This window comes from Dryas octopetala, chromosome 7 (assembly GCF_963921425.1).
Source record: "Dryas octopetala chromosome 7, drDryOcto1.1, whole genome shotgun sequence".
Classification (NCBI taxonomy): domain Eukaryota; kingdom Viridiplantae; phylum Streptophyta; class Magnoliopsida; order Rosales; family Rosaceae; genus Dryas; species Dryas octopetala.
Window position 1 is genome coordinate 15,092,151 of NC_141372.1, and position 11,252 is coordinate 15,103,402.

An 11,252-nucleotide genomic window follows, 5' to 3' on the forward strand; every position below is an offset into this window, starting at 1 on the left:
CATGTACATATGATGCCATGCTTAGTTGAATTGGGATGATGTATTTATTTATTTATTTTTTTAGGGATTATTCCAAATATTTATTTTTTACGAAAGTAACTTGGGTATATACGCTTTCTTTTCTTAAGCCCAAATCAAAAGATCCTACTACCACATATCTCTGCCTCTAGAAACCATCCATTTATTTTCTCCCCAAAGTTAGACATTGAGCAACAAAGCTCAGAGGAACTTCTTCCTCTGGTGAATATATGATTTAACCATTAAGATCACCAAGATAAATGAGGATAGGGCAACCAACACATCTGTTTTTTTTTTTTTTTTAATTTCAAAAGCAATAACATGCTCCATTATTCAATCAAATTATCAAATCATAAAGCATGCTCCCATCCATCCACCCCTGATAAAATGTGAACGAAGATGATGTTACAATTAGCATACAAATAAATATTGAACACACTCCACAACAGAGAGCTGCATTCTTTATAAATGTAAAAAACCATTTTTGAGAGATGGGATATTTAAAAAAAAAAAAAAAAAAAGGTAAGAAGAGATATAAACCATAATTTTAATTTAACAAATATATGATGAACAAAAATAGTAATTAAGAATATGTCTGACATTGTAAATGAAAAAAACGAGGTTAACAAATTATTATTTATAAAATAAAACTATGATAAGCCCATCAAAGGCCCAGACCCAGAGGCGCCCAAGTAACCACCTTGATGGCCTGACTAACTGATTGATTGAAAGACTTAAGACAGTTACTAAAGAAAGAAAGAGTTGACAAGAACAACGGAACAAGATTTAATAGGAAGCATCCAAGGCCCAGGGGCATTGTAGTCAAATTATTTTTCTGACCAAAAAGAGAAAGACTTAATAAGTCTTGCAGAACACTGACAAGAACAACCTCAACTTCCCCAATTCCCAAGTCAATCCATCAGTCAACCATTCACTCATTCTGTCTTCCAAAACTGAAAACTGACAAACATCTCATAAATGTCAACTCATCTCATGTAATTGTGAATTTGTAATGATGATGACTGGAGAGCATGGCAAGGAGGAGTACTTGCCGGAGTCCAGTGGCGGCGGCGGCGGCGGCGGCTCGATGAGTTTGCTGAGGACTTTAGAGCGTGACGAAATTTTGCAAGTTTTGTCAAATGGGTTTTGTCAGTGCTGCCAAGTCGTTTTGGAGGATCGAATTCACAGCTTCATTAACAGTAAGAAATCGATATACCATCTCTGCATTTTTTGTTTTGAATTTCGCATTAATTCCTGTGAGTGAGAATAACAGAATTATTGGTTGTTTTTTGTTTTCCTGTTATGTTTAAAGTTTATTCTTTTCTTCAAGCAGCTGATATATTTTACTTTTTTTTGCTTTTGCTGTGGCCTGTGGCGTTTCTACTGTTTGTTTCATACCTTACCTTTTAGTATAAAAATAGAAAAAACAAAATAATGTTTTATATGCCCAATTCAGTATTTTTGGGGTTTCTAGCTGTACTTGAACTTTTTGTCCAATTAGGGAAATATATGTTAAGGTGGTTAGTATATTTCACTACTTTGTGTTTGTTATTGCACAGATATGTTATCACTTATCATTAACCATGAATAAATGCATTCTATCCTTTCCTTTTCTTTGTTATTTTATTTTTTTCCTTATAAGCAGAGAAAGTGGATGAGGTATCCTTTTCTAGTGATAACCACACAAGATATACACAAAAGATATCCTACCCATCAACACAAAGAGGACACAGAGGCAATTCATTTGAGCATTCAGGTTCTCAAAGATCACTCAATGGAAATTCCTCATCCATTCATGATGGGTTATCGGAGGATCCGAATGAGCATAACCGATTATCAGAAGTTCGCAGAAAGAAGGACTTCATTCACATTGAGAATATAAGTGGCAGAGCAACAAATGTGCTATTGGGCCTAGAGCTACATACTCGGGTTTTTAACTCGGGTGAGCAGAAGAAAATTGTTGAATGCATCTATAGTTTACAACGTATGGGGCAAAAGGGACAGCTGAGAGGTATAATTTATTTTGACAGCGCGCTATAGTAAATTCCACACATGTTTAATTTCCATTCAACTGTTTGGGTTCCTGGGTTGTGCTTAAGTGTGCAAAAAATGAGATAACACATCATTCAGATGTAAAAACAACCTATCTGCAAAGAGTAGGAAGAAATGGAAGAGTTCTCTAGCAGTTGATAATGCTATAAATGATTAATTCGATATCTTCAACAAAACATTCTAGGAGGATATATCTTGGTTAGTCTGATCTATCTAGATTGGGGAGGAGTTTTGTTTTCATTTTGGGGGTTTTATTTGTTTCTGTTCCGCTTCTTTAATGGTCATCCATTGTTTGTCAATTATCTTAGGCTTTATTGCACTTTACCTATTGGACTTTAGGGCCGATCTCATTTACAACTTAATAAAATAAAAAACTGTGCTAATTTATTATCTTAATTAAATTTTTTTGCAATGTCAGACCTCGGGCAGATTTCGTCATACTTTCCGTCAAACATAAGCACGTGCGCGCGTGTCGTACGTGACCTCCTTTTAAGGGGCATTATGGTTTTTTTATGTCTAATTGGAAGTGTATTTGGAAGTTTTTCATTGTAAAAAAAAGAGGTATGTAAAAGAAGCAAATCATCCTTATAGCTATTGCACTTCTAGTACCCCTAAATACAATAAAAATCTTTCGTATATACTTCAAATTTGACATAAAAAGACCAAAAAGCCCCCTTAAAAGTGGGTCATGTGTGACGACACGTGATTATTTTTAACGGAACTGTTATGAAATCTGCCTGAGTTATGATATTGCAAAAAAATTAAAATTAAAATTTAGTAAATTGCTACAATTTGTTTGTTAGGTGATAAAGTGAGATCGATCTCAAAATTAAGATAGGTAAAGTGTTAAAAAGCCAATAATTTATGGTGGCTTGTTTACTGTAGATTGCTTGTAGTTCTTAAGATGCTGTGGACTGCTGGTCCACATTGATTGTTCTTCCCCTTTGTATACCATTAATATAATCACTATGTTTCTTTTTTTAAAAAATAAAATGTCCTGGCCGGAATAATATATACATGGCTATTACAAATCCTATTTCCTTAGTATAGGCCTCTATCTGATTAGACAATGTAAACTCTAACTTGCTATTTTATTAGTAGCTATCGTTATAAAGATATCATGAAAACAATCATTAATTCATGGGTGGACTTCTTTCTGTCTCCTCATTTCCAAGCATGTGGGTTTGCATAACATATATGTGAAATAAAATGAATCAGATATTTGTCGTTCCTTATTCCATTTGTAACTTTTGCTTGAATATCTTACAGAACGTACATATACTGAACCTAGAAAATGGATGCGTGGTAAAGGACGTGTAAAAATACAGTTTGGTTGTTGCTACAATTATGCAATGGTATCTCTATGTATTCTCTCTATGTACTATTAGTATTTAATTCAAATTACAATGTATATTAGCTTTATGTTATATTTTGTGTGACATTACAGGATAAGAATGGGAACCCACCAGGCATAGTTAGAGATGAAGAAGTTGATGTGCTACCTCCTTTGTTCAAGCAAATGATAAGGAGAATGGTAAAGTGGCACGTATTACCTCCAACATGCATCCCTGACAGCTGCATTGTGAATATATATGATGAAGGAGATTGCATTCCTCCTCACATCGACCACCATGATTTTGTTAGACCTTTTTGCACAGTTTCCCTTTTGGCAGAGTGCAATATACTTTTTGGTTCAAATCTAAAGATTGTGGGTCCAGGAGAATTTTCAGGACCTGTTTCTATACCTTTGCCTCTCGGGTATGCTTTTTGGTCTGCCTCTCTTCTCAATTGATCTCTTCTGTTTTAATTGTTTGATCACTAGTTACCACTTACTTGAGCATTTCTTCAAGAACTGGTAACACAAAATCAAGTCTATGGTAACTTACTACATTTTTGATCGCTAGTTACCGCATTCTTGAGCGTTTATTCAAGAACTGGTAATTCGAGATCAATTAAGTTTGTGGTAACTTACCACATTCTCGCTAGTTACCATATTCTTGAACGTTTATTCAAGAATTGGTAACTCCGAATCAAGTTTGTGGTAACTCTTCAAAAAAGGCCTATCTAGATGAGTTACCACTTTCTTGATATCTCGCTCAAGTAATTGATAATTCCAGATCAAGTTTTGGGTAATTTACCACATTCTTGATTGCTAGTTACCACATTCTTGAGCATTTATTCAAGAATTGGTAACTTACAACATTCTTGAGCGTTCATTCAAGAACTAGTAACTCCGGATCAAGTTTGTGGTAACTCTTAAAAAATGGGTCTATCTAGATAAGTTACCACTTCTTGATATCTCGCTCAAGTACTTAGTAACTCTGAATCAAGTTTTGGGTAACTTACCACATTCTTGATCGCTAGTTACCACATTCTTGAACGTTTATTAAAGAACTGGTAACTCCATATCAAGTTTTTGGTAACTTACCACATTCTTGATCGCTAGTTACCACTTACTTAAGCTGGTAAGTTACCACTATCTTGATATATCGTCAGTTATCACATTCTTGATCGTTAGTTACCACATTCTTGACGGCATTGTATGCCCGCAGTCATTGTAGACGCTGTCTTTCTAATGTTTTTTACTCTTGATATACTCAATTCCTTATTATTGAAATGCATCCTCTTTTTTCAATCAAATAGCACATTCATGTTAGAGCTAGATAAAAATTTTATATAGAGTGTCAATGTATACCAAAGTGGCATTTCTTTTGAATTCTCCCTCTCTCTATCTCTCTCTCGCATTTTCTTTTCCTATATTAATTATGTTCTAATAGAAAAAGTTTAGCTATAACTAATAAATCAAATATTTCCTAGTTAACTCATAGCACTACTATTGGCCAAAAAAACGCATAGCACTACTAAGAGATATATATATATATATATATTTTTTTTTTGTCCTTCAAGAAAAAATATATGAGGAATGTATGCTGGATTTTGTAGTTAATTAATTGTTAATTGCTATACATATGATTTGCAGATCAGTGCTTATTCTAAATGGTAATGCAGCAGACATTGCTAAGCATTGTGTTCCTGGTGTTCGAGCAAGAAGGTATCCTATATATCATGTTCCCCTTCAATACAACCACTTTTTCTTTTCGTCTTTTTATGTATTTCCTGAATATTTTCTGCAATCGCTGCAGGATTTCGATTACTTTCCGAAAAATGGATAATAGCAAACAACCATACCATTATTTTCCCGATCCCGAGCTTCAGGGAATTAAACCTGTCGCGTGTTCCCCCTTTGCCAAATCACAAGTCCAGCAAGAACAACAAGAGAGGCCTTACTCCTTTTCTCCTTTCAAGTCACAAGTCCAAAAAAACCTCCATCAACGTGACAAATTTGACCGCGATAAATCCAACAATGTTAAGAAGAGGAATAGCAACTCTTTTCTTCTTGAGAAAGATGATTTCCCTCCAGGTTTAAATTATGAGAACAGGCGCATGGTCAAGAAAAGGTGAGTTATAATTTGATTTTTTTTTTTTCTTTCTCTTAGCTGCATGTATATGTAGGATTTGGTTTATTGTATCCTAAAACAATTGGGTGTTTTCATAAAGTCATTCTTCTGTATCCTTTAATAAACTCTTTGTATTTTTAGTGTTAATTTAATAAAAGTTTGTACTTAATCAGAGTGATGCATGGGGGAGTGGAGATAGACCTAAACTTGCATATCTGCTTTCTTTGTATAATGGCATGGTTTGACATCTTATGTTGTGTTCTGTTCTAGCCACAGTTAAACAAGTAAGTCGACTAGTGAGAGAATTTTCTTTGGCCAGGTTTGTGAGAGAGCTAGATGTGAAAGTTTTTGGGTTTTGGTTATGGGAATCAAAACTACTCTTCATTGTTTCTTGTACGCATTATTCATTTGAAGGATAAGGTACGTACGTGTTAACCATAAGTAGATATTTGTGAAATCACCTCCAATCTGGCATAAACTGCTAACAATATACCCAAGTGTCATATACACAAAGGCTACAGAAGGATACAGCAACATATACAAACAAGAATTTGAGTTTGTATTACTCTTATAATATTTTGATTATGGGTTCTCAAAACCATGACCATATATGAAAGGCTTTTTATCATGTTACCCACCTGAACTTTAATCTGTTTTTCACTTTACCACATAATAAATTTTTTGACTCGGTGTACCACCTGAATTTTAAAAAATTTTCAATGTGAAACCTCCTTCCAATTCTGTCACATTTTCTGTTAAAAATAAGGCTATTTTGGTCTTTTTATCTTAATTTACTGTTCATCATCTTCAACCTCAAGCCTCATGTTTTTCAATTTTTATCTCAACTTCACCCCTACTTTTGACTCATCAAATTTCCACCAAATTCAACAAACTTATACTCATTTTAAAGCTATGCAACTCCTCTTTATAACCATACAAAGATCACTCAAAATAGACGGGTAAAATGCAAGATAATTGGTCTCAAAGGTAGGTACCCGAAATTGTCCAAAATTTGCAGATTTCCCAAAATTCATCCAACTTCAATTCTCTTTGATTCCCAACATCCAATTCGGTTCCTAAGGCTAAGGAATGATAAATTATAACTTATAGTTCAATTAAAATCATAGAAAACTCGATCAAAAGGAATGAAAATCAAAAACCCAAAACTGAAAATTTACTCTCTACACCCCAACTCGAAAATCACTTCAATTCTCCTTCAAACTCTAGGTTGTTTGTGATCCTATAAACATCTCTAACAATTATATAAACCTCACCAAAACAGATTTCATCACCAAATTCGAAATCAAAGAAAAACAGAGTGTATGCAATTGGAGTTTACCTCTTCTCCTTTCCAGCTTTCTCCTTTCTCTTTCTCTGTATTCCTCTCTTTGTCCCTTTCTCTCCTTCTTCTCCTCTCTCTCTGGTTTTTCCTTTCTTCTTCCTTTTTCTTTCTTTCTCTCGAGTTCTCTTTGGTTCTGCTAGGTTTGATGTTCAAAGTTGTGTTTAAAACCCCAGCCTTATACCACCAACACCACACCACACCACCACAAACACACACCTCACTTAAACCACCACCCAGCCACCTCTTAGAATAACCAATCAAAACTATACACTAAAACAACAAAAGAAAATAGAGAAGTGTAGAAGCTACTATCTTCTACACGTCCAAATTTTTTTTTAAACATAAATATAAAAATAATTGCAACTAATTAGACAAAATTATTAGCTAATTTAATAAAAACTGAGTTATTTCATTTTACTTCTCTTGATTTTGACTTCTTAGTTTTGAGGTTTATGTTTTTTATGGGGATTTTGAAGGAAATTGAAGGAATTTGGAGTTGGGTGAAATTTGGGGTGATGAATTTGAAAGAAATTGAAGTTCGGTGAAATTTGAAAAATCTGCAATTTTTTTTAGATAATTTGGCAGTTTCGGGTAGCCTAGTTTGTGACCCATTATCTCGAGTTTCATAGCTTCTTTTTGAATTATTTTTATATGGTTGTAAAGAGGAGTTTCATGGTTTCAAAATCAGTATAAGATTGTTGATTTTGATGGAGATTTGATGAGTCAAAAGTAGGAGTGAAGTTGAGATAAAAATTAGAAAACATGAGGCTTGAGGTTGAAGATGATGAACAGTAAATTAACATAGAAAGACCAAAATAACCTTATTTTTAACAGAAAATGTGACGGAATTGGACGGAAGGTCTCACATTGAAAATATTTTAAAATTCAGGTGGCACATCGAGTCAAAAAATTTATTAAGTGGTGAAGTAAAAATCGGGTCAAAGTTCAGGTGAGTAACATGATAAAAAGCCTATATGAAAATTTCACATTGTCTTCTTACATTTGGCTGATGCACACCAAATATGAAAAAAAGAAAAGAGAAAGGGTCAAACAGGGAAACAAACCAATAGTCAAGAATGCTAAGCAAATGACTTATGAATCAATGAGTAGCCAAATTGAATGAACAGTTACACAAAATCAAACAACCATATACAGGAGCATTTGATGAAGAACATGTCCATAAATAGATGACTCAATAAGAAATTATTGGGTATAACAGAAACATTGCCACGTAATATAACCAACTTATGTGTTATACATTGCCATGTCGTCCAATAATACCCTTACACGTTGGATTGGTTACACTACGTACGTGGTGGTGTATCAGTTATACTGTTACCCTAAAAAATCACGGCAGACTTAGCCGAGAAAATTGATTCACTGGTAGTCCTTATTCTTTGTGCGCGGGCGTGCCACTTCATGGCCAGATGGCCGGATACAGAATGTATTATGATGCCTAGTTTGTTGTATTACACCGTGATTCAAACTCCCAATCAAACGAACGTGCGGCAGGATAAGGAACAAAAACCTCGCCTAGATTCAATCGCCTTGATCCTCAAGGATTTCTAATTACTTGGTGTGACTATAACAGTGTGCTCGAAAGTAAAGATGCGATTAATGGGTGCTTGAGTAATTGGATGCAACGATAAATTATGAACTTTGATGTAAAAAGTATAGACAATCTGATTGTCTTGAAAACGAGTAACAATTGTAGTTCTAATAACAAATCTCATGATGAAAAGACATGAAAACCCAGGATTAAGACAAAAGAAATCGATACTAAGAACAATGAGATCCTAGTAGAGCTAAAACAAAAGGAACAATTTGCTTGAGAACTTGAAGAACTTGAAAAATCGAGATGCTTGATCTGAGATTTGAGTTGAGTTGTGTTGAATGTGTTGGAGAGAGCTCTTCTTCTTGTCAATGCTTCATTTATATAGTGATCAATCCTTTAGGGTTTTAGGAAACCCTTTCCTATACAAACTCTATTTCCTCTTTCCTTCACGCTCAAGACGTACTTACCATTCTGGATTGATTTAAATCTGCTAATTCACCAAGGACTCTCGGCGCAACTAGGTTTCTTCATAAAAACACATTCTGATTTGGATTTTGGTTTTGGAGCATCCTTGCCGTGGACTTGGGCTTTAACTGTCATTGGGCTTAAACTCTTCTTATGAATTTTTGGGCTTAATTGGTCGTGCTTTCGGCCCAATTCCGAAATAGGGTGTAAACATATACCCAATAATTTTTCCACACACATGGGCTAGTAGTGATGTCATGACTCATGTATAGCCACTACTCCACCAAACACCTGGGCTTTAACTGTCAGTGGGCTTAAACTCTCCTTATGAATTTTTGGGCTTAGCCGTGCTTTCGGCCCAATTCTGAAATAGGGTGTAAACATATACCAATAATTTTTCCACACACCTGGGTCAATAGTGATGTCATGACTCATAGCCACTACTCCACCAGACACCTCATCCCTTATTACTTTCTGAACATGCTCGAACCCCGATTATGCGACAGAGGCACCCTTCCTGAGTATCCCAAGAGATTAATGTCAAACCACTGACCTTAATCCCCCAAGACACTCGGGGACGATCAGAGTACTCATTACACAATAGGATCTTTAAAGGAATAATAAAATCAAAATAAATAGTAATCAAAATAAAGATTAACCAACCCGTTAGGGTGAAATAGTTAAATCAGCACCCCAAAAAGAGTATTACCAAAGTATAAGTAAAACCCAAAAGTTACAAAATGAGTAAACAAAATAACATTGTTTCAAAATGGGTTCCCAATATAAAACACACATGGGAAGCAAGATCCGCTACTATAGCAAAAGACATGATAACAGAGACCTTGAGACACCCGACAAGAGAATCCAAGCTACGCACCCTTTCAGTCAAGATCTCCTCCAAGAGGTAAATCTGCATAAGCAATGGGGTAGAAACAAAACAAACAAACAAAGTAGGGTAAGCATCTCATACGATCATAACTTCCCTCAAGGGACCCTGCTAGGTTTGAAAAACCTTTAAAACCATTTCCTTGTGAAAGATTGATTCCAAAATCGCAAAACATTTCCACAAAATCGATTTAACACCTCAGCTGCTGCAGTATATGGTAAACATGCATAAAAACCCATAAATAACAATAACTCAGATGATCGATACACATTAGGTACAACTATGGCCAGCTATAATAAAAAAAAAAATAGCATTCATAGCGAGAGTGCTCTGTAAACAGAAAATAGGAACTTATAATTGAGAAACCGTAACACTGCCACTTAATCAATCGTGGGTCTCCGTTTCGCACAAACACACGTAGCCACGTGTTAGCCTGGCTAAACTCCCCATAATGTACAGATCAATTCTTCTAGAAGGTTTAGGAATTTGAACCCAAGGTCCCATACTAAGCTATCCAAACTCTCTGACCAAACACAATAATAATAATAGCATATTATCATAGTTTAAAAATTACATATACACACACAAAGTCCATAGTTAGGAATGTAGGATAAATCTTCCTACCTGGAATCCAATGCTTTACACGTATTCTGTTCTATAAGCCTTCCATGTTCGCGCACGGTTCTATCTTGGAAAATCCGTCGTAACTAGACAATACTGCAACCTTAACCTCTTAATAACTCGGCAACTAGGTAACTTGGTAATTCGATAGAAACAAAAATGACAAAAGAAAACAAAGTCTAAGTTAGGGATGATTAACAATAAGGGAAGACGATATGACCTTTCCTTTAGTCATACGTCGCTCGTTTCTGGTCCTAAGTGGACTAAACTCCTCTCTTTAGAGTTTACTTAAGCGTTCACAAGTTTCAAGTTTTATCTTGACGTCGAACCAATTGACTATTTGCTTAAACTCAAACCAAATCCTTAAAATAATTTAGATTGATCCAATTTAATCGCTATAATTGAAACTTGATAATTCTAGCATGCTAATTACTCTTAAACAAACAAATAAGTCTCCAAAAATAAGGCTGGGTATGCTTAATTAATAAATAAGTCCTACTTAATTAATCTAAGCATGCATCCTAATATTAAAGCCTAAAAATAAATAAATAAAGTAGAAATAATAAAATACTTATCCAGTTATAGACCTCCAAAGCTAGACCCACTCCTAGGGACTCCTCCTTTCACTCCCAAAACTTTAAACTATGAGAAGTTTATTCCCTTTTGGTATGTCTCTTCTTAGAGATCGAGACTCCCAAATAACCAAGGAGTGAGTAACTCTAACTTCACTTGGTGGTGTAAGTGAAAATAAGGGACTGAGTCTCTAGTTATAGGCACTAGAGGGTTGGAAGAAGTTGTAAATCTCTAAAGTGAGACAAATTGCACTAAAATCCTCAAAAGAAGGCTGAAATTCGA

General features: G+C 34.9%; 1 protein-coding gene across 1 annotated transcript; it reads left to right on the forward strand.

The window, feature by feature from the left end:
* Positions 1 to 909: 909 nt before the first annotated feature.
* LOC147280002 (RNA demethylase ALKBH9B-like) lies at positions 910 to 5,778 on the forward strand. Its single transcript, XM_086251353.1, has 6 exons — positions 910 to 1,217; positions 1,664 to 2,029; positions 3,340 to 3,425; positions 3,518 to 3,828; positions 5,051 to 5,122; positions 5,214 to 5,778. The coding sequence occupies exons 1-6, from the start codon at positions 1,031 to 1,033 to the stop codon at positions 5,530 to 5,532; spliced, it is 1,341 nt and encodes a 446-aa protein (XP_086107479.1). The 5' UTR covers positions 910 to 1,030; the 3' UTR covers positions 5,533 to 5,778.
* Positions 5,779 to 11,252: the final 5,474 nt, after the last annotated feature.